Source organism: Oryctolagus cuniculus, chromosome 8 (genome assembly GCF_051225735.1).
Source record: "Oryctolagus cuniculus isolate XC-2025 breed Fujian yellow rabbit chromosome 8, ASM5122573v1, whole genome shotgun sequence".
NCBI lineage: Eukaryota > Metazoa > Chordata > Mammalia > Lagomorpha > Leporidae > Oryctolagus > Oryctolagus cuniculus.
In genome coordinates this window covers 54,917,423-54,941,648 of record NC_142874.1, presented here as the reverse complement: position 1 = coordinate 54,941,648, position 24,226 = coordinate 54,917,423, and the positions used below count along the sequence as shown (strand labels likewise).

Sequence of the window (24,226 nt, the reverse complement as noted above, 5' to 3'; positions counted from 1 at the left end):
AACCACTCCTAATCTGTTCTCTATTAGTATTTTTTGTCATTTCAGGAATGTTTACTAATATTAATCAGATAGCATGTAACTTTTTGGAATTGGCCTTTTTTTTTTCAGCAAATTCCTTTGAGATTTAATTTGTTGCTTGTGTAACTAGTTTGTCCCTTTTTTACCAATCATCAATATTTGGTGATAGGGATGTACCACAGTTTATTTAACCATTCATAAAACAGCAAATTTTGATTAAGTATCTAAAATTATCTTCTTCAATGCTAGTGATAATGGAGCAATAACCTTTAAGTTGATAGCTAAAAAGTGCTGAAGGATTGATTGTGGTCAGTTGTGTGTATATTCTCTGTGTCTCTCCTTTCTTTGTATATCTATTTTTCAAGTAAATAAATTAATCTCTTAAAAAATTTTTTATTCTTTTTTTTTTTTTAAGGTTTATTTATTTATTTGAAAGGCAGAGTTACACAGAAAGAGGAGAGGCAGAGAGAGAGAGAGAGAGGTCTTCATCCTCTGGTTCACTCCCCAGTTGGCCGCAAGGGCCAGAGCAGCGCGGATCTGAAGCCAGGAGCCAGGAGCTTCTTCGGGGTCTCCGACATGGGTGCAAGGGCTCAAATACATGGGCCATCTTCCACTGCTTTCCCAGGCCATAGCAGAGAGCTGGATCAGAAGTGGAGTAGCCTGGACTTGAACTGGTGCACATATGGGTTGCCAGCACTGCAGGTGGTGGCTTTACCCTCTGTGCCACGGCACCAGTCCTAATGTAGTTTTGGACTTTGTCTTGGATGTTTTATGTTGTTAGAATAAGTCTGAAGAAGAGACTTTTCCTTTCTTTTTTTTTTTTTTTTTTTTTGACAGGCAGAGTGGACAGTGAGAGAGAGAGAGAGAGAAAGGTCTTCCTTTGCCGTTGGTTCACCCTCCAATGGGCGCCGCGGCCGGCGCGCTGTGGTCGGCACACCAGGCTGATCCGATGGCAGGAGCCAGGTACTTCTCCTGGTCTCCCATGGGGTGCAGGGCCCAAGCACTTGGACCATCCTCCACTGCACTCTCTGGCCACAGCAGAGAGCTGGCCTGGAAGAGGGGCAACCGGGACAGAATCCGGCACCCCGACTGGGACTAGAACCCGGTGTGCCGGCGCCGCAGGGCAGAGGATTAGCCTAGTGAGCCGTGGCGCCAGCCAGAGACTTTTCCTTTCTTAGACGAGTGGTAAGAGAATATTTGTGATTTAAATTTAGGGGCTGGCATTGTGCTGCAGGAGGTTAAGCTTCTGCTTAGAACTCCAGCATCCCATATTAGAGTGCCTGAGAATGAGTTCTCTGCTTCTGATTCAGCTTCTGCTAATGTGCACTCTGAGAGGCAGCAGATACCCAGATGGAATTCTAGGCTCCTGGCTTCTGCCTGGCCATCCCTTCTCTAACTGTTGGGGATATTTGGAGAGTGAACCAGCAGGTGGGAGAACTTTCTCTGCCTTAATAATAATAATAATAATAGCTTTTAAATTCAGACATAATAAATGGTTACCATTTTATTTTATTTTTAAAGATTTATTTAAAAGAGTTACATAGAGAGAAGAGAGGCAGAGAGAGAAGAGAGGTCTTTCATCCCCTGGTTCACTCCCCAATTGACCGCAATGGCCGGAGCTGCGCTAATCCTGAGCCAGGAGTTATCTCCGGGTCTCCTACATGGGTGCAGGGGCTCAAGGACTTGGGCCATCTTCTACTGCTTTCCCAGGCCATAGCAGAGAGCTGGATCTGAAGTGGAGCAGCTGGGTCTTGAAGCTGCACCCAAATGGGATGCTGGCGCTTCAGGCCAGGGCGTTAACCCACTGCCCCACAGCGCCAGCCCCCAGTGGTTACCGTTTTAGATGTAGGTTTAGTTTTGGAGTTCTTTCTTAGTTCTTCAGACTTTTCAAGGTGAGGACTTTTTATTAGGCAGTCAGACTGAGACTGAAATTAAGTTTAACAGGTAATGTTAAAGACAGGAATCAAATTTCCTTTTGAGAGGGCTATTAAATTACACTTGCTTAGTGTTTTAATTATTTTGGGGAGCGGTGAGGTAGGAGAGTACATTCCTTATTAGGCAAAGGAGTTACAATAATTGTCAGCTGGCTGCACAGATTACTTCATATGATTTATTGCCTTTGGAAATGGTGCTGTTTTTATAGTTAATGATACTTTGGTTAGCTTTAGTTTCTGATGAAATTCAGATTAGGAATTGTTAACAAGTAGGTTTAGACATGCACAGAAAAGGTCAACTGATTTAAATTTCTATATAATAATTCTAGTTTTCTGATTATGGACAGTAACTTTGAAATTGATTTTAACATACTTTTGTTTATACTGAGAGTGTTTGGAGTATGACTAAAGAGAAACAAAATATGGAAACAAAAAAGTTTTACCTGTTATTCATTGTCTTTCTGTACATAGTAGTTACATGTTTAAATTAGAATAAATTTCTGCTTTAAAAGTATTGTAGATGGGGCTTTTGGCACAGTGGTTAAAATGCCAGTTGGGATGCCTGCATCCTGTACTGAGTGCCTGGGTTCAAGTCACAGCTCCACTTCCCATTCCAGCTTCCTGTTAATGTGTACCCTAGAAGGTCAGAAATGATGGCTCACATACTTGGGTCCCTGCCACCTACTTGGGAGACCTGGATGGAGTTCCTGGGTCCTGGCTTTAGTGTGTTCCTACCCTGGCTATTGCAGGCATTTGGGGAGTGAATCAGCAGATGGAAGATTTTTCTTTCTGCCTTTAAATAAATAAAGTTGAAAAATAAAATCTATTCTAAAAAAAAAAAAAAGAACAAAGGTGGATGCTGTGACATATTGAGTAAAGCCGCTGCCTGCAGTGCCAGCATCTCATATGGGCGTTGCTACTACACTTCTGATCCAGCTCTCTGCTATGTCCTGGGAAAGCAGTAGAAGATGGCCCAAGTCCTTGGTCTCCTGCACCCTTGTGGGAGACCTGGAGGAAGCTCCTGGCTCCTGGCTGCGGATATGAGCAGCTCCAGCCTTGTGGTCAATTAGGGAGTGAACCAGGGGATGGAAGACCTCTTTCGCTCTCCCTACCTCCCTCTCTCTCTCTCTCTCTCTCTCTTTCTTTCTGTCTCCCTCCCTCCCTCCCTCTCTCTCTCCCCCTCTCCCCCTCTCCCCCTCTCCCTCTTTCCCTCTCCCTCTCTCTCTTTCCCTCCCCATTCCTCTCCCCCTTTCCATCTCTCACTCTCTCTGCCTCTCCTCTGTGTAACTCTGCCTTTCAAATAAATAAAACTTTAAAAAAAAAACCCAGAAAATGAAATTCAGTTTTGCTGTGTTCTTCTAAAAGTCACAAAATAGTTTTTTTTTAAAAGTGTGTAAAGTCTACTGAGCATTAAAACTTTTTGATTCTGTGGTGAATTTATTGTTTTGTTTAATTTTTCCTTTATATTTCTGGTCTAAATCCCTTCTTGAATGAGGTATGAATGAACCAATAAAAATATGTTCTTATTGAGGAAGCATATGTATTTTCAAAATGCTATGCTATATTGTTTTAGAAGCCTGAAATGGTGTTGTTTTTTTTTTTTTTTGACAGGCAGAGTGGACAGTGAGAGAGAGAGAGAGAGAAAGGTCTTCCTTTGCCGTTGGTTCACCCTCCAATGGCCGCCGTGGCCGGTGCGCTGCGGCCGGCGCATTGCACTGATCCGATGGCAGGAGCCAGGTGCTTCTCCTGGTCTCCCATGGGGTGCAGGGCCCAAGAACTTGGGCCATCCTCCACTGCACTCCCGGGCCACAGCAGAGAGCTGGCCTGGAAGAGGGGCAACCAGGACAGAATCTGGCGCCCCGACTGGGACTAGAACCTGGTGTGCTGGCGCCGCTAGGCGGAGGATTAGCCTATTGAGCCGGGGCGCCGGCTGAAATAGTTTTTAAATGATTGTTTGGTTCAAAAGAGTAGGTTAAAAATACTTGTTTATAGAGATTATTTGGGGAGTAGAATTTTCCAGTAAAATAGTGACCACAGTTTAGTTTTCAGTTGTGGTAGACAACACTATACTCAGAGTAAAACGGACAAAGACTTAATAGGTTACTGAATATAATGTCCCATTCTGTAGGCATGTCAAAGACTTAGAACCCTTCTGGGGCATTTTTAATGCTCATGCAAACTAGTTATTTGATAATAATAGAATTGCCATCATGGGCATTGGTTTGAAGACTGGTTAAAACTGTTTCAGGCCGTTGTTGTGATGTAGTGGGTTAATCCGGTGCTTGCAATGCCAGCATCACATATTGGAGCGCTGTCTTGGCTGCTCCATTTCTGCTCCATTTTCCTGCTAATGCACCTAGGAAGGTAGCAGAAGATGGCCCAAGTACTGGGACACCTAACAGCCATGTGGGAGACCTGGGTTGAGTTCTGGCTCCTGGCCTTAGCCTGGCCCAGTACTGACTGGCCATTTGGGGAGTGAACCAATAGATGGAAAGTCTGTTTCTTTCTGTCTCTTCCTCTGTCATTCTGCCTTCTGAATTAATAAAATCTTTCTTTTTAAAGATTTATTTATTTATTTGAGAGGCAGAGTGACAAAGAGGGAAAGACAGGTCTTTTTTTTTTTTTTTTTTTTTTTTTTTTTTTTTTTGACAGGCAGAGTGGACAGTGAGAGAGAGAGACAGAGAGAAAGGTCTTCCTTTTGCCGTTGGTTCACCCTCCAATGGCCGCCACGGCCGGCGCGCTGCGGCCGGTGCACCGCGCTGATCCGGTGGCAGGAGCCAGGAGCCAGGTGCTTTTTCCTGGTCTCCCATGGGGTGCAGGGCCCAAGCACCTGGGCCATCCTCCACTGCACTCCCGGGCCACAGCAGAGAGCTGGCCTGGAAGAGGGGCAACCGGGACAGAATCCGGTGCCCCGACCGGGACTAGAATCTGGTGTGCCGGCGCCGCTAGGCGGAGGATTAGCCTAGTGAGCCGCGGCGCCGGCTGAAAGACAGGTCTTCTATCTGCTGGTTCACTCCCAGCAACTGCGGGAGCTGGGTCAATCTGAAGCTAGGAGCTAGGAGCTTCTTCCCAGTCTCCCACATGGGTGCAGAGGCCTAAGCACTTGGGCCAATTTTTTTTTTTTTTTTGGACAGGCAGAGTTAGACTGTGAGAGAGAGAGAGACAGAGACAGAGAGAAAAGTCTTCTTCTGTTGGTTCACCCCCCAAAAGGCCACTGAGGCCGGCGTGCTGCGTTGATCCGAAGCCAGGAGCCAGGTGCTTCCTCCTGGTCTCCCATGCAGGTGCAGGGCCCAAGCACTTGGGCCATCCTCCACTGCCTTCCCGGGCCACAGCAGAGAGCTGGACTGGAAGAGGGGCAACCGGGACAGAACTGGCGCCCCAGACGGGACTAGAACCCAGAGTGCTGGCGCCACAGGCAGAGGATTAGCCTAGTGAGCCACAGCACTGGCAACTTGGGCCATTTTCCACTCCTTTCCCAGGCCATTAGCAGGTTGCTGGGTCCGAAATGGAGCAGCCGGAACTTGAACCAAATGGCGCCCATATGGGATTGCAGCATCATAGGTGAAGGCTTAACCTACTATGCCATAGTGCCAGCCCCTAAAATAAATCTTAAAACTCCAGCAGTGTTCCAGAGAGGCAAACATGGTGCTCTGGGTGATTGGAGGACTACAGAGCTATGACCAGTGAACTGGTATCACCTAAAGACATCTCACTTCTTAGTGTCCATTCTTATTTTCTTTAATATTTCTGACAATGAAGTTCTGACAGCTTTGACTTAAATGTATCCTTTTTGTTCATAAGCGCATATTTGGACATAAAAATCTAAGTAACATAAAGAATCATCTACAACGGACTCTTGATAACTTTCTCCCCTAGATAACTGCATAGCTCATTTCTCTTTCCTGTGGGACTCTATTAGTTGTCCCTCTAAATGTTACATAGAGGCTTTCCTTGACCTACCTTTGTTTTTCTCCAATACCCTTTATCCTTGTTTGGCATATATTTACTTGTATATTTATCACATATCTTCCACAATTAAAATGTAAGATTTTTAGGGTAGGGACTTTGTTCTCTTAGTGTTCATTGATTAAAATGATATCAGATTTTTAATACATATTGTTACAACAGATAAGGATTGAAGCAGTGATTACAGGGTAACAAAGTATGGATTATGTGCTTGCATAAATATTTTTGGAGAGGGGAGTTAAGCTGGGCCTTGGCATTGTAGAGTACATTATTATATGAGGTAATTGCAGGATATTGGGCATAGCCTGTATTATCTGGTAAGACCTTGCAAGTTTCATTTATGAATGAATCATAGTAATTGTTTATATGGCCTTTGCCTCATCACAAAGGCGTAATTCTTATGAGTAAAATTTTCTTGCTGCATCGTTTTAGTTGTTTTAGCATTGGAGAAAAATGGTGTCAGGATTAGAGGTTTTTTTTTTTTTTTTTTTTAAGAAGCTCTTTTGTTTTTAAAGCTTTTATTTATTGAGAGGCCGAGCATGAGAGAGGGAAAGATGGAGAGAGGTCTTCCATCTGCTGTTTCACTCACTAAATGGCCGCAACTGTAGGAGATGGGCAGATCTGAACCCAGGAGCCAGGAGCTTCTGTTGGGTCTTCTATGTGGGTGCAGAGGCCAAAGCACTTGGGCCATCTTCCACTGTTTTCCCAGGCCATTAGCAGGGAGCTGGATTGGAAGTGGAGCAGCTGGGCAGCACCCTATGGGATACGGGGACTTAGCCTCCCAGGATTAGAGTTTGTTGGGAGGAGCTTGCTGATGTAGAATCTCCAGATAGTAAGGCTCAGTGATAGATTGTTTAATAAAACTACCACTGATTCTGATATGAAGTTGAGGATTACTGTATATGATGTTATTAGACAAGAATGTAAAGTATTATCAGGAAAAGATTTTTAAGTTAGCATTGCTTTGTGACTATTTTCAGAAAATTTAAAAATCAAGATGAATTAAATTTTGGAGGGGCCAGCGCTGTGGTGTAATTGGTAAAGCCACCGCCTGCAGTGCTAGAATCCCATATGGGCGCCGGTTCGAGTCCCAGCTCCTCCACTTCTGATCTAGCTCTCTGCTATGGTGTGGGAAAGTAGAAGAAGATGGCCCAAGCCCTTGGGCTCCTGCACCTGCTTGGGAGACCTGGAAGAAGCTCCTGGTTCCTGGCTTTGGATCAGCCCAGCTCCAGCTGTTGTGGCCATATGGGGAGTGAACCAGCAGATGGAAGACTTTTCTATCTCTGTCCTTGCCTCTGCCTCTCTGTAAATTTGCCTTTCAAATAAATAAATCTTAAAAAAAAATTTTTGGAAAGGTATCCTGGGAAGTTGTGGGAGCAAGTACAGGTCACTTGACTAACCAGTGAGCTCAGCCAACCATCAGCATTCATCTCTAAATCCAACTTTGCTCTCTGTTTACAGGCAATATCCCTGTTGGAGAGAGAAAAACTTAGATTCTTAGCGAAAAATGATTCTGAAAAGAATGTCAGTTGCCAGTTCTGATGGTAAGAAGAGCAAAGTGAAGAGGTTTAAAGAATGATAGTTCTTAGTATAAATAGTAGGATGTGGAGGGAATTTTATCCTGGGGTTGTATTCTTGACTTTTGGGAATTTTCCTGGAATGTCATCTGTACAGTTAAATATTTAAGCTGTTTTATGATGCATGCTGTACAAACTTGTATTGAAGTTGTAATTAAAAAAGTCTTGATGCATATGGTTTTTTCTTCCTAGGTAACATGAATTATATTGTTCACTGCTTCATATGGTATCAAAATAATCCTTATTACTTTAATTTGATAAAAGCAATTAATTTTTGGGTTTTTAAAAAGTTTAGCAGTGAAATAAAAATTGCAGTGTAGAAGTAAGTGGAGAGGCAAGTGTGCTCTACTCTACTGAGGTTTTCTTTGTTTAGTATAATATGAATAAATCTTCAGTTGTGATAATTTGAAATTTCTATAAAACTTCATTGGGAATTCCTTTTGGCTTCATTAGTAAAAAGAGAAATGATGGGGTCGGCGCCATAACGCAGCGGGTAAAGCCGCTGCTTGCAGTGCCAGCATCCAATATGGGCACCGGTTTGAGTCCTGGCTTCTCCACTTCCAATCCAGCTCTTTGCTGTAGTCTGGGAAAGCAGTAGATGGCCCAAGTCCTTGGGCCCCTCCATCCACGTGGGAAACCCCGAAGAAGCTCCTGGCCATTTGGGGAGTGAGCCAGTGGATGGAAGACCTCTCTCTCTTTCTCTCTGCCCTTTCTTCTCTGTAACTGTACCTTTCAAATAAATAAATAAATCTTATATTAAAAAAAGAAATGAAAGTTTGCTTTTAAAACTACACGTCTTGGGCCGGGGCTGTGACACAGCAGGTTAAAGCCCTGGCCTGAAGTTCTGGCATCCTATATGGGCACCCGGCTGCCCCTCTTCCTGTCCAGCTCTCTGCTGTGGCCTGGGAAGGCAGTGGAAGATGGCCCAAGACCTTGGACCCCTGCACCCACGCGGGAGATCCAAAAGAAGCTCCTGGCTCCTGGCTTCAGATCAGCACAGCTCCCGCTGTTGCAGCCATCTGTGGAGTGAACCAGCAGATGGAAGGCTTCTCTCTCTCTCTGCCTCTCCTTCTCTCTAACTCTGACTTTCAAGTACATAAATAAATTAAAAAAAAAAAAAAAAAAACAACAAAAAACTATAGGTCTTGGGGCTGGTGCTGTGGTACAGCAGGTTAACGCTCTGCCTGAAGTGCCAGCATCCCATGTGGGTGCCGCTTTGATACCCGGCTGCTCCACTTCCAATCCAGCTCTCTGCTATGGCCTGGGAAAGCAGTAGAAGATGGCCTAAGTCCTTGGGCCCCTGCACACACGTGGGAGATCCGGAAGAAGCTCCTGGCTCTTGGCTTTGGATTGGCGCAGCTCCAGCCATTGTGGCCAACTGGGGAGTGAACCATCAGATGGAAGACCTCTCTGTTTCTCTGCATCTCCTCTTTTTCAAATAAATAAATACATCTTTTTAAAAAAGAAACAACTGTAGGTCTCGGAGTGGTATTTGGCACAGTGGTTGTCACTTGGGAACCCACATTCCATATCCAAGTGCTTGTTTCAAGTCCTGGCTCTTCTGTTTCCCTTTCCAGCTTCCTGCTAAAGTGTACCCTGGGAGGCAATAGATAATAAACGGTTCAGGTAATTAGGTTCAGTGCTCCTGGCTTTAGCCTGGCCTGTCCTTGGCTGTTAGGGGCATTTGGGAAGTGAACCTGTAGATGGAAGATTTCTCTGTCTTGTCTCTCTGCCTGTCAGAAATTAAAAAAAATAAATAAAAGACTCAGCCCTAGAGTTGCTTATTTCCACACATGGTTGCTGTTCCAATTTTTGAAAAAAGCTTTTTCCCCTTCTCTTGATAATGACTTACTCTTAATATAGTGTTCTTTATTTTTCAGAAATATCTCATTGGGTGTTAGAAGATCACCTTTGATTGTTGGTGTTTGATGATAGAGTCAGAATCTTGAAGAATGTGGAGATGAAGTAAACTAATCTTTGCTGAGTATTTTGAGCCTGGTTTTATACCAGGCCAATTTTACATGTTAGCTGATAGAAACGTTGAAACACTGTTTTAAGGAAATTATGATAATCATAACCTATATTTGTAACTAGATTCTTTTTTTTTTTAAAGATTTATTTATTTATTTAGTTGAAAGGCAGAGTTAGAGAAGGAGAGGCAGAGAGGGCGAGTCTCCCATCCACTGCTTCACTTCTCAGTTGGCCGCAATGGCTGGAGCTGCGCCAGTCGGAAGCCGGGAGCCAGGAGCTTCCTCCGGGTCTTCCCACACGAGTGCAGGGGCCCAAGCACTTGGACCATCTTCTGCTGCTTTCCCAGGCCATAACAGAGAGTTGGATTGGAAATGGAGCAGCTGGGACTTGAACTGGCACTGCAGGTAGCAGCTTTACCCCCTATGCCACAGCACTGGCTCCTATAAATAGATTTTTGAAAACATTTATATACAGGCAGTCTGCTGTATCAAAATAGAAAGATTCCTGAAAGTCACTGTCCTGTGCAAAATCATGCAATAAAAATAACAGAGCTTGGGGCTGGTACTGTGGCGCCATAGGTTAACCCTCTGCCTGCATTTCCGGCATCCCATATGGGTGTCGGTTCTAGTTCTGGCTGCTCCTCTTCCTGTCCAGCTCTCTGCTATGGCCTGGGAAGGCAGTGGGAAATGTCCCATGTGCTTGGGCCACTGCACCCATGTGGGAGACCCGGAAGAAGCTCCTGGCTTTGGGTTGGTCCAGCTCCTGCCTTTACAGCCATTTAGGGAATGAACCTACAGATGGAAGGTTCTCTGTCTCTCCCTTTTACTGTAACTCTACCTCTCAAATAAATAAAATCTTTAAAAATCACAGAGCTTATAAGAAGAATGGAGCTGGGCATACTATTAAGCAGTGTTTCTGATGACAGATTAAAAACAAAGATAACTTGAAAATGTTAGCACATTTCTATATATGTTCAGTAGTTAAAAATACATTGATAACTGCAGTGTAAATTTTTTTAAAAAGATTTATTTATTTAATTTGAAAGAGTTACACAGAGAGGAGGGGCAGAGAGAGAGAGGTCCTCCATTCGCTGGTTCACTCCCCAAATGGCTGCAATGGTCAGTGCTGGCACCATCCTAAGCCAGGAGTCTGGGGCTTCTTCCAGGTCTCCCACGTGGGTGCAGGGGCCCAAGGACTTGGGCCATCTTCTGCTTTTCCAGGCCATAGCAGAGAGCTGGACTGGAAGTGGAACAACTGGGACTTGAACTGGCGCCCACGTGGAATGCCGCCCCCTAAATAATTTTTTTTTGAAAAGGCTTTACATTTGTGGAACTTGACATCTGAAGTTATGCAAATTGTTTATTTTCAAGTGGTGGAAGGTTATCTGAAATATGAAAGTTGTAGCATTGGATATGTGTAGGTGTGGCACAAAGCACACAAAGTGAACTGAGGTAACTGTTAAAAGTGTGTACTGTGTATGCTTCAGCTTAGTGCTGTTTTCTGGTCTTTTTTGAAATTTGAAATACTCAAAATGTTCCCTAATATATCGGTTGTGTTGAAGAAAATGTGTGTTTTCAAAATAAGCATTGTTGCAGAATTTTTGTAGTGATTTGTATTTATGTAGTTCTAGTACTTGAGATGCTGTCACATTCTTTGCCATCAAGTTACCACTGTCACCTAATGACCAAGGAAACTTGAACCTCTTTTAGTTTTTTCTTTGCTATGGAACATTTATTTGTTTATTTTGGATTTATAATAAATAAATTTATAATAAATATAATTTATTCAAAATGCAGAGTTACAGACGGAGAGAGATCAGTCATCTGTCTACTGGTTTATTCCCAGATGGTCTCATTGGCTGGGACTGGGCCAGGAACCTGGAACTCCATCTGGGTTGCCCACATGGGTATAGGGGCCCAACTACTTTTGGGCCATCTTCCTCTGTTTTTCCAGGTGCATTAGTAGGGAACTGGATCACAAGTATAGCAGCTAGGACTGGAATGGGTGCTGGTGTCATAGGTGGCTACACTGTGCTGCAATACTGGCTCCTAATATGGAAATTTTTGATGCTTCATTTTACAGGTTTTGGTGTGGAGTCTGGGTGTGAATCCTGGCTCTGCTTTATCAGTGGTAAGGGCAGGCACTTGGTGCAGCTAAGTTGCTGCTTGGAATGCCAGTAGCCATATTGGCTTCTCAGCTTTAGATGCAGCTTCTTGTTTGTGGGCACTCTGGGAGGCAGTGGACGATGGCACAAGTATTTGGATCCCTGCTACCCATTTGGGAGACCTGGATTTAGTCCTGGGCTCCTCCTGGTTTCAACCTGGCTTGGCCCTGGCTGTTCTGATCACTTGGGGAGTGAACCAGCCAGTGGAAAAATGTCTGTCTGTCTCTTGTCTGTCTCTCACACATACACACAAATAGAATGAAAATAAATAAATAAAAATTAAAAGACTGAGCTTTACTAACCTGCATCACAGATTAGGTAGTGAGACATGTATGAAGGTGTCTGGCAAATAATAAAGCACATGTTTAGTACTTGCTGTATTGTAGTTTAGTGTATCGTGAACTTTTCATTGATTTGATCTCATCTTTGTTTTACTTGCTGTATGTTTTATTTTTCTGTTTCATACTTTTTTTTTTTTTTTTTTTGATAAGGGTTTTAAAAATAGGGACCTGCACTGTGGCACAGCAGGTTCAGTCACAGTCTGCAGTGCCAGCATCCAATATGGGTACCAGTTTGAGTCCTGGCTGCTCCACTTCTGATGAAGCTCCCTGCTAATGCACCTGGGAAAGCAGCAGAAGTTAGCCAAAGTGCTTGGGCCCCTGCACCCACATGGGAGACTGGGAAGAAGCGCTGGGCTCCTGGCTTTGTACTGGCCCAGCCCTGGTGAACCAGCAGGTGGAAAATCTGTCTGTCTCTCTAGAGTCTTTCCTTATCTGATATGCTGCCTTTCAAATAAATAAATAAATAAAAAATTAAAGAATGTTTATTTGAAAGACAGAGTGATGGGGGGAGAGAGAAAGATATCTTCTATCTGTTGTTTCAATCTCAAATACCCACAATAGTTGGCACTGGGATAGACCGAAGAAACTCTTTCATGGTCTCTCATGTGGCTGTCAGGAACCCAAGTACTTGAGCCATCATCTACTGCCTCCGAAGGTACACCTTAGCTGAAAACTGGATGGGAAGCAGAGGTGGAACTTGGTCCCAGGAACTCCGATATGGTGTACAACATGGGATATGGACATCCCAAGTGGTGACTTAACACTGAGTTGTAATGCCCACTGGTTTTTTGATATTTTCATTTTTTGATACTTGAGAAGGTCTACATGTCCATTAGTTTCTTTTATATTTGTATTATTTCCTTGATCTCTTTTGTCTTATTAAGCTTCTGCTGTTTTTTTTTATCATGGTTAAAAATATGGGTTTTATTTAAACATTTGTGAAAATCTTAATTTCAGTAACAAGTATGTATAGAGTATGTGCTTGTGTGTGTAGCCAAAAGACATAAATTTATTTAATGTGAACACTGGTAAAGTTGGGTGTTTCCATCTAAAGGGGTGTTGAGATAACCTCTTCACTTTCCAACCAAAGTATCTTTGAAGTTCCTGAGATCCACAAAAGCTTAAGACAGTTATGAAAATTAGTATAACTTATCCAAAGACAGCATTTGGAAAAATATGTGTCAGGCTGATGGAATTGCATGGAGAAAACCCAGACGACAGCCCGCTAGTATACTGCAGCGCATTGGTTTTCTTCTTGTTTAGGTGATGGGAGAAGAGAGTACTACACTTTATTCTTTTTCCGTTCTCTCCCGAGGACGTAGTGTGTCAAGGGAAGACGTCTCAGGGTGGTGAGAGGCTTATGTCAAGCCTTTGAATATGAATGGAAGCCATGGCGATTAAGACTCTCCCAGTCTGGTCCCACCTAGCTTTCTGGTTCACTCCTTTGCTCTGATTCTCTGGGGAGCTCTGGAGCATAAACTGCTCCTTCGAGTTTATCCCACCTTGAGCTGCAGGAGCTGCTCCCTTCTTACCCCGTGTCTGTCAGTCATTAGCTGCAAGTTCTGTCCACTTTAAATTAAAGTCTTTCAGTCTCATTTTCTTGTAAGTTAGATAATGAATGGTTGTATTCAAATTTCTTTTTTTTCCCTTGAGACTTTTTAAAGGTTTGTTGCTTTGAGAGATCATATCATTGTACATATTATTCTTTTTTTTTTGGACAGAGTGGACAGTGAGAGAGAGAGACAGAGAGAAAGGTCTTCCTTTGCTGTTGGTTCACCCTCCAGTGGCCGCCGCGGCCGGCGCACCGCGCTGATCCGATGGCAGGAGCCAGGTACTTATCCTTGTCTCCCATGGGATGCAGGGCCTAAGCACTTGGGCCATCCTCCACTGCACTCCCTGGCCACAGCAGAGAGCTGGCCTGGAAGAGGGGCAACCGGGACAGAATCTGGCGCCCCGACTGGGACTAGAACCTGGTGTGTCCGCGCTGCAAGGTGGAGGATTAGCCTAGTGAGCCGCGGCGCTGGCCACATATTATTCTTTCAGTCACATCAACCCATTTGTTTTACATTTAGTTGTATAAGTAAATATAGTCTTATATTTACCAGCAGACCTATTGCTGAAATGTTCCTTGTTTTTTTGTTTGGATTAAGTTCATCATTTTGGGGCCGGCGCTGCGGCTCACTAGGCTAATCCTCCGCCTTGCGGCGCCAGCACACCGGGTTCTAGTCCTGGTCGGGGCACCGGATTCTGTCCCGGTTGCCCCTCTTCCAGGCCAGCTCTCTGCTGTGGCCAGGGAGTGCAGTGGAGGATGGCCCAAGTGCTTGGGCCCTGTACCCGCATGGGAGACCAGGAAAAGCACCTGGCTCCTGGCTTTGGATCAGCGTGCAGCGCACCGGCCGCAGCGGCCATTGGAGGGTGAACCAACGGCAAAGGAAGACCTTTCTCTCTCTGTCTCTCTCTCACTGTCCACTCTGCCTGTCAAAAAAAAAAAAAAAAAAAAAAAAAAAGAAAGAAAGAAAAAAAAGTTCATCATTTTGTAGACTTCTCAGTTATGCTTATAAAACTACTTTTAAAGTTCTTTCTTGTTTAAACAGTTTCCCTCTGTCTTTGATGTTTGAAGGACTGGTTGGCTGGATATAACGTTCTTGATTTTTATACTTTTAAGTGTCTTAAAATATTGGGGTATTCCTTCATGTCTGCATTTGTTACTTTTTAAAAAAAGATTTAAAAAAAAATTTTTTTTTTGACAGTGGACAGTGAGAGAGACAGAGAGAAAGATCTTTCTTTGCCATTGGTTCACCCTCCAGTGGCCGCCGCGGCCGGCGCACCGATTGATCCGATGACAGGAGCCAGGTGCTTCTCCTGGTCTCCTATGTGGGTGTAGGGCCGAAGTACTTGGGCCATCCTCCGCTGCACTCCCTGGCCACAGCAGAGAGCTGGCCTGGAAGAGGGGCAACCGGGACAGAATCCGGCGCCCCGACCGGGACTAGAACCCGGTGTGTCGGTGCTGCAAGGCGGAGGATTAGCCTAGTGAGCCGTGGCGCCGGCTAAAATTTATTTGAGAGGTAGAGTTACAGACAGTGAGAGGGAGAGACAGAGAGAAAGGTCTTCCTTCCATTGGTTCACTCCCCAGATGGCCACAACGGCTGGAGCTGGGCCGATCTGAAGCCAGGAGCCAGGAGCTACTTCCTGGTCTCCCATGTGGGTGCAGGGAGCCAAGGACTTGGGCCATCTTCCACTGCTTTCCCAGGCCATAGCAGAGAGTTGGATTGGAAGAGGGGCAGCTGGGAATAGAACTGGCACCCGTATGGGATGTCGGTGCTGCAGGTGGAGGATCAACCTACTGCACCACGGAGCTGGTTCCTGCATTTGTTATTTAATTACTTTTAGTTTGTGATGGGATATTATATCACATCTGTGTTCTATTATGGCCAAGGTTTTTGCTATGCATTCATCTGTCAAAAGGTTTTTTGATTTTTATTCCTATTGTTAACTTGGTATGGGTGTACTGGGTTATTTTTTTCTGTTCAGATTACTTGTGATTTTGTTGGACCAACAATATAGGTGATTTTTATTTTTTGCTTTTGGGTGGCTTTCTCAGTCTCTTAGTTTAAGAGCATTTTCACTGTTATAGTGAAATGCAGGTTTTGTTTTTTTTTTAAGATTTATTTAATGTTCATTTGAAAGGCAGTTAGAGAGAGAGAGAGAGAAAATATGAATGAATCTTCCACCCACTGGTTCACTCCCCAAATGGCCAGAACAGTCAGGGTTGGGTTAGGACAAAGCCAAGAGCCCGGAGTTTCATCTGGGTATCCCTTATGGGTAGCAGACACATCTTCTACTGCTTGCCCAGGCACATTAGCTGGATTAGAAGTGGAACAGCCGGGACTTGAGCTGGTACCCATGTGGGATGCTAGCGTCACAGGCAGAGGCTTACTCATTACTCCACATTGCTGGCCCGAAATACGGCTTTTAAAATGGTACTCCTCCCCTTCCAGTTTCATCTTGCTTTTGTTCTTCCCCTCCCGTCCTCCTCCTTTCCCTCCTCCTCTGTCCCCTTCCTCCTCCCCCTCTACCCTCCTCTCCTACCTTTTCTGTCATCTGCCTCTTCCTTTCCCCCTCCACTCCCTCCTTCAGTTTCCATTCCTTCTCCTCCTTCTTGATCCCTCTCTTACTAATTTTTTTTTCAGTTGAGAGAATGAAAGGGAGATCTCATTTGCTGGTCCCTCCCGGAATGGCTGCAATAGCCAGGGCTGTGCCAGGCTGAAACTAAGAGCCAGAAATTCCATCTAGGTCTCCCACATGGAGTAGGGACTCAAGTATTTGAGCCATTATCCACTACTTATTCTTAAAAAAAAAAAAAAAAAAAAAGATTTATTGATTTATTTGAGACTCAGAGTTAGAGACAGAGAGAGGTCTTCATCTGCTGGTTCACTCCCCAAATGGCTGCAGCGGCTGGAGCTGGACCAGTCCAAAGCCAGGATTTGAGTGTCCCACACAGTGGCTTAACCTTCTGTGACACAATCTGTGCCCTGGCTCACTTTTGTTTTTTCCCTTCACCATCAAGCCTTCAAGTAACATCTCTTTCTAAAGAGCCTCTTATCCCACAAGCTGTGCCTTGCTAGCACTATCACTTTGATCTTACATACTTCCTAAGTTTCTTTTTGACAGCAAGTAGCCATTCCTCTCACTGTCATGTCTCAGATCTGCTGTCAGTATGTCCTCTCAGATATGACCCTCTCCTGAGTGAATTTTAGTTAATATTGTGTATAGTATTTAGTCAGGTGTTTCATGGCTCTATGAATAGTTCCCATGGTGCTTTTTTGGTCTTGAATTTTTACATACTTAACAGGGAAATGGGAATTTTTAGGTGTTTCATCTTGTAAAGTTGTGGGGTTAGCTATGGGTGATTCTATTTGTCATTTTTTGACCTTAGATTTTATGAAGATTTGTGTAGTGGTTAGAAAATAGGACGATAGTCATTATACTATAAGGATTTCAACTTTGTTTTAATGTACTATGCTTAAAATTAATAGTATCTACTATACAATAATTTTCCATTCATGTTTTATTAAACGACAGATTGGTTATAGATTGGTTATACTTGTGTTTTTGTGTTGCTGTGGCCACCCCATTGTTCTCATCCAACTCATTTGAGGATTTGTTCTTGATATAATTAACAAAGTTCTTTTATATGGTTGACTCTCAATTATTTAAGTATCCTTTAAGATTTGCAGGGTTGTATTCATATTAAGTAGGAATCCTAAATCTATCAAGTTTCTTTTTTTCAAATGATGTGTTTAATGCTGCAAAAAAAAAAAAAAAGGAATGTAAGGTGAGATCTGCAACATTTTATAATACATTAATAAGACTAGAATATCAAGAAAGCAGACATTGTCATATGTTCAATTTTGCTGCTAGTAAAACATATCCATGAGGGGAACATGATAACCACTACACTACGGAAACTGTGCTCAGTAAGACATATCTAAGTTTTACTATAAGCTCCAAACTTCTACTTCATAGACCAGTGACTTCCTAATGCCAGTACTCCACAAAATGTTGGTGTAAAATTTCCACTGACCTTTCTTGTCTGTTTTATTCTAAGACAGTGTTCTTGTTATTCTTTAAATATTAAGATACCTTTTGTTTTTGTTAAGAAAGTACTCAGCACAAACTAGATGGTTTGGGTCAATAACCCAGCATAGCCTCTTAAAGAAATTGAGATGGCATACTTTTATGGTAAATTATTTTTAAAGATTTATTTATTTATTTGAAAGGCAAAGTTACAGAAAGGCAGAGGCAGGTGGCTGCAACAGCCAGAGCTAGGCTGATCCGAAGCCAGAAGCCAGGAACTTCTTCCTGGTCTCCCATGTGGGTGCAGGGGCCCAAGCCCCTGGGTCATCCTCTGCTGCTTTCCCAGGCTCTTTATTTATTTATTTACTTTTTTTTTTTTTATTTTTTATTTTTGACAGGCAGAGTGGACAGTGAGAGAGAGACAGAGAGAAAGGTCTTCCTTTTTGCCGTTGGTTCACCCTCCAATGGCCGCTGCGGCCGGTGCGCTGCACGCTGATCCGAAGCCAGGAGCCAGGTGCTTCTCCTGGTCTCCCATGCGGGTACAGGGCCCAAGCACTTGGGCCATCCTCCACTGCACTCCCTGGCCACAGCAGAGAGCTGGCCTGGAAGAGGGACAACTGGGACAGAATCCAGCGCCCCGACTGGGACTAGAACCCGGTGTGTCAGTGCCGCAAGGCGGAGGATTAGCCTAGTGAGCCATGGCGCCAGCCTCCCAGGCTCTTTAACAGGGAGCTGGATCGGAAGTGGAGCAGCCAGGACTCGAACTGGCGGTGCCCATATGGGATGCTGGTACTATAGGCGGCAGCTTTACCCACTACGCCACAGTACCATCTCTGTTACAGTCAACTTTTTTTTTTTTTTTTTTTTTTTTTTTGACAGGCAGAGTGGACAGTGAGAGAGACAGAGAAAGGTCTTCCTTTGCCATTGGTTTACTCTCCAGTGGCTGCCACGGCCGGTGTGCTGTGGCCTGCGCACCACGCTGATCCGATGGCAGGAGCCAGGTGCTTCTCTTGGTCTCCCATGGGGTGCAGGGCCCAAGTACTTGGGCCATCCTCTACTGTACTCCCTGGCCACAGCAGAGAGCTGGCCTGGAAGAGGGGCAACCGGGACAGAATCCGGCACCCCAACCGGGACTAGAACCTGGTGTGCCAGCGCCGCAAGGCAGAGGATTAGCCTATTGAGCCGTGGCGCCGGCACAGTAAACTTTTAAAAACTATTTTAAAGACAGAGCAAGCGAGCTCATGCACAAGCAAGAACACATTCCCCACATGTCCACAATATCTGGGGCTTGGTCAGGCTGAAACCAAGTCTCCCATATTGGCAACAAGGAGCCAACTATGTAAGTCAATGCCTACTGTCTCCCAAGGGTTGTAATAGCAGGAAGCTGCTATTAGGAGCAAAGCTCGAAGAGGAACTAGGCACTTGGATACTGGATGATAAGGGATGTAGGTATCCCCAACCAATGACTTAACTGATAGGCCAAATGACTGCCCCTAAACTTTTTTTTTAAAAATTTATTTATTTACTTGAAAGAGTTAGAGAGAGAAGGAGAGGTAGAGAGAGAGTGAGAGAGGTCTTCCATCCGCCAGTTCACTCTCCAGATGGCTGCAACGGCCAGAACTGCGCCGATCCAAAGCCAGGAACCAGGAGCTTCTTCCCTGACTCCCACACGGGTACGGGGGCCCAAGGACTTGGGCCGTCTTCTACTGCTTTCTCAGGCCATAGCAGAGAACTGGATTGGAAGTGGAGCAGCCGGAACTCGAACTGGTGCACATATGGGATGCTGGCACTGCAGGCGGCGGCTTTACCTGCTACACCACAGTGCTGGCCCCTGCCCCTAAACTTTTATAAGTAGAAGGAGCACAGTCTAAACAGTAAGTATAGTATAGTCAATACATACAGTTATGTAAACAAGGAACATAGTTGCTTATTATCATTATCCAGTATTATGAACCATACATAATTATATATAGTATACTTTTATACAGCTGACTGTACAGTCACAATAAGTTATTAATGCCTTGTACTTTGATATTAAGAAGGCTACAGTATCACTAGGCAACAGCCATTTTTCAGCTCAGTTGTAATCTTATGGGACCACCCTGGTTTGTACATTCCATTTTTGACTGAAATGTCATGTGGTATGTGACTGTATTTTATTTCAATGCTTTGTGCCACTGTATTCTATTGATGTAAAATAGCCTTGTTTTTCAGTGTACCATTTCAGCACCTCTACTTTTTGGCAATTATTTTTTCCTGTTAACAAGGATTTGGGAAAGGATTATACATTTTCTTTCTACATTATCTAACATAGCTTTCTTTTGGCTTTTCATAGTTTATGAAATATAGGCAGCCAACTCTTTAGGAAATTTCTTAACTTCTTGATGTTTTTATTAGTGAAATTAGAGGTCATTCTCTTAGAAAAATCAATGCAATGATTTGTAATATTATAGATGTTAGTACTTAATATTGTGGGTTTCTGATGCCATGATTTCATGCCACCAAATAGCTTGACTATGGTGCTGATGGACTGTGTCTAATCAGTCCCTCTTTTGGGATTCCGATTACATTGATGCTGAAGGATGCATTCAGATTTTTAAAATTTTATTTTGAATTGTTCAAATTGGGTAAGTTTTATTATCTTTCATCCAATACACTGATCCCTTCCTCTTGTCTCCATTCTGCTGTTGAGCCCATATAGTTTTTCCTTTCCTCCCAAAAGTGTTTTATTGTTGCTTTCTTGAATTTTTATAAGAACTAATGTAAAGTCTTAAATATGTCTCTTATCTCTGCTTAACATCTGTTGATTGTCTTTTTCCCAGAGAAGTTGAGTTTTTCCTATTTGGGTATTTACTGGATTATAGATCTTGCTTAAATTTGATGCAGTATGTTGATAATTTCATTTTAGCAGATCTGGTTAGGTTCAAGCTAAAGTCCTCACTCCTGTGGGAAGTGCTTCTAATACAAGTTTACATTCAAAATCTTTGCAGTTCTATTTGTGTCTATCCAAAGTATATGGCTACCACACATCCCCCACCCCTGCCAGTGGCCAGTCTGATACCTGGGGAATATATCTGTTCAGGGCTCAAATTTTTTGATGTTGTGAGTTGAATCACATCCTTGCATGTGCAGTTTGGGGGTGGACCCAGAAGTGCATAAACAACTTTGTATGTTGCTTTCCCAGTTCCTCTTTCTCAATTCCTCCTCATTGTCTAGGGTACCTGTTTTCATCCTCTAGCTAGAAAGCTGGAGTTTTAATTTACTATGCTATATATTTTTCTGACTATATTTAAGTCTGTCTAGAGGTTTATTAATATTACTAATCTCAAAGAACCAGCTCTTAGTTTCACTGATTTCTTCTATTTTTCTTTTTTCTATTTTATTGATTCTGTTCTACTTCCTTTGAGTTTAATTGACTTATTTTTCTAATTTTTTAACTTCCGGTTTAGATAATTTGAGACCTTTTTGCAATAAATTTTTTTGAATGCTTTTACAATTTTCTGTTTTATTCATTTCAGCAATTGGATTTTTTTTAAATTTTTTTTTTTTTTTTTATTTTTGACAGGCAGAGTGGACAGTGAGAGAGAGAGAGACAGAGAGAGAAAGGTCTTCCTTTGCCGTTGGTTCACCCTCCAATGGCCGCCGCGGCCGGCGCGCTGCGGCCGGCGCACAGCGCTGATCCGATGGCTGGAGCCAGGAGCCAGGTGCTTTTCCTGGTCTCCCATGGGGTGCAGGGCCCAAGCACCTGGGCCATCCTCCACTGCACTCCCTGGCCACAGCAGAGGGCTGGCCTGGAAGAGGGGCAACCGGGACAGAATCCGGCACCCCGACCGGGACTAGAACCTGGTGTGCTGGTGCCGCAAGGCGGAGGATTAGCCTATTGAGCCATGGCGCCGGCTAGCAATTGGATTTTGAGGTAACTGTAGTTTGCTTATTTGTTGATTGTTTCTCCTATTTTTTTTTAAATATTTATTTATTTATTTGAAAGAGTTACACAGAGAGATAAGGAGAGGCAGAGAGAGAGAGGTCTTCTATCTGATGGTTCACTACCCAACTGGCTGCAGTGGCCGGAGCTGCACCGTTCCGAAGCCAGGAGCCAGGAGCCAGGAGCCAGGAGCTTCCTCTAGGTCTCCCACGTGGGTACAGGGGCCCAAGGACTTGGGCCATCTTCTGCTTTTCCAGGCCATAGCAGAGAGCTGCATTGGAAATAGAGCAGCCGGAACTTGAACCAGCACCCATAGAGGATGCTGGCACTGTAGGCGGCAGCTTTACCTACTACGCCACAGTGCCAGCCACTCTATGTTTGATTTACTTAGATTCTTGGACTTATTGGCTCATTTTTTTTTTTTAATCAAATTTGGGTATTTTGAGTATTTTTTTTCTCACTTTGTTTTTTTTGTCCTCTCCTGTGGTATTCTGTTTAACTAGATACTGTTTCATAGGTCATTGAGATTTATTTTGGTAATTTTTTTAGCTTCTATTTTAGAAAGTTTCTATTTTTTTAAAAAATGATTTATTTATTTATTTATTTGAAAGTTAGAGTTACAGAGATAAGGAGAGGCAGAGAGAGAGAGAGGTCTTCCATCTGCTAGTTCACTCCCCAATTGGCAGCAATGGCCGGAGCTGCGCTAATCCGAAGCTAGAAGCCAGGAGCTTCCTCCAGGTCTTCCCAAGTGGGTGTAGGGGCCCAAGGACTTGGGCCATCTTCTACTGCTTTCCCAGGCCATAGCAGAGAGTTGAATTGGAAGTGGAGCAGCCAGGTCTCAAACTGGCCCACATATAGCATGTGGCACTGCAGGTGGCGGCTTTACCTGCTGTGCCACAGCGCCAGTGCCTGTTATGTTTTCAAGTTCACGATACCAACAGTAAGATCTCTGCAGCAGTTTTATATTCACTGCAGTAGCATCATATTTGTTGCATTGTCTTACATTTTAAGTCCATGTAGCTAACTTTTTAATTCTTTGCTGTTCTATAACTTACGTTGCTTAAATTTTCCATTTCTTCATTGAAATTTCCGACTTTTCTTTTTTTTTTAAAGCTGTTTATTTTATTTTATTTGACAGATAGAGTTAGTGAGAGAGAGAGACAGAGAGAAGGGTCTTCCTTCCTTTGGTTCACCCCCCTAAATGGCCACTACTGCCGGACCTACGCTGATCCCAAGCCAGGAGCCAGGTGCCTCCTCCCAGTCTCACATGCAGGTGCAGGAGCCCAAGCACTTGGGCCATCCTCCACTGCCTTCTCGGGCCACAGCACAGAGCTCGACTGGAAGAGGAGCCACTAGGACTAGAACCTGGAGCCCATACGGGATGCCGGCGCTGCAGGTGGAAGATTAACCAAGTGAGCCACAGCACCGGCCCCCGACTTGTTTTCTGATTGTTTTCATGTTTTTTCTTAAGTCCTTTAATATTGCATAATAATAACTTGTTTAAAATCTTTGTTACTTATATCCTTATTACTTTTATAAAAGATTTATTCTTTTGAAATTTAAGTGATAGAGACAGAGAGATCTTGCATCCACTGGTTTACTCCCCAAATGGCCACATAGCTGGGACTGGACCAGGCTAAAGCCAGGAGCCTGTATCTCTGTCTGGGTCTCCCATGTGGCTGGCAGAGGCCCAAGTGCATGGGCCATCCTCTGCTGCCTTCTCAGGCACATTAGCAGGGAGCCGGATTGAAAGTGGAGCAGCCAGGATTTGAACCTGCACTCTGGTATAGGATGCTGGTGTTGCAGATGGCAGCTCAGTTCACTGCACCACAACACTGGCCCCTACGATTGTTATTTCTCAATCTGCTTTTTTCTTGACAGATGTATTAATTTTATAATTAATGTATTAGTTAATTGAACATCACTGGAGTTAGGGAGGGGGGAGGAGACAAGAGATCTAACATGCACTGGTTCAAAACCCAAATGGCCACAACAGCCCAGGGTTGAGGCTAGGCTAAAGTCTGGATTCTGGGACTTAATACAGGACTGCCAAGTGTGTGTGGCAGGGATCCAAGTACTTGGACCATCTTCCACTGCTTTCCCAGGTACATTAGCAGGGGGCTGGACTGGATGTGGAGCAGCTGAGATTTGAACTGGCACTCATGGGATGCCAGTGTTGCTGGCACCAGCTTAACCCACTGTGCCACAATGCCGGCCCCTCTTGAGTTTGTTTCTGTTCATTGATTTCTTTACCCTGTAGGCCATGGAGTCATGATTTACTGCTTTGATTTCTAATAGTATTTGTTTATTTAGTATTTTAGATTTTATTTATTTATTTGAGAGGTAGAGTTACAGACAGAGAGAAAGGCCTTCCGTCCGCTAGTTTACTCCCCAAATGGCAGGAGCTAAGCTGATCGGAAGCAAGGAGCTAGGAACTTCATCCTGGTTCCCAACATGGTGGCAGGGGCTCAAGTACTTGGGTCATTTTCCTTTGCCTTTATAGGTTCATTAGCAGGGAGTTGGATCAGAAGTGGAGCAACCTCAACCTGAACCAGCCCTTCAATATGGAATGCCAGCTGTGTAGTGTGTTGGGCCACAGCACCAGCTCTGAATTCATAGTAATTTCTACTCAATTTTGCCATAATTTTGTATATAATGAAACATAGGATAGTGAATGTCTTGATCCTTTGCCTTGCTTAATTGAGTTTTGTTTTGGCAAGCAGTTAATTTGCTTGCTCATCAGCTTGTTCTTT

At 43.9% G+C, this 24,226-nt stretch overlaps 1 protein-coding gene across 3 annotated transcripts in view; it reads left to right on the top strand.

Annotated features, from left to right (window-relative positions):
- The window catches only part of NAA15 (N-alpha-acetyltransferase 15, NatA auxiliary subunit), a 108,172-nt gene that overhangs the window by 3,459 nt on the left and 80,487 nt on the right, over positions 1 to 24,226 (top strand). Inside the window, exon 2 of one of the 3 annotated variants that reach the window (XM_070047547.2) lies at positions 7,380 to 7,462. The exons of the other annotated variants lie outside the window; for them this stretch is intronic. Coding sequence (XP_069903648.1) covers positions 7,460 to 7,462 — 3 coding nt within the window. The 5' untranslated portion in view covers positions 7,380 to 7,459. The remainder of the gene's footprint in view (positions 1 to 7,379; positions 7,463 to 24,226) is intronic. 3 annotated transcript variants of the gene reach the window in all.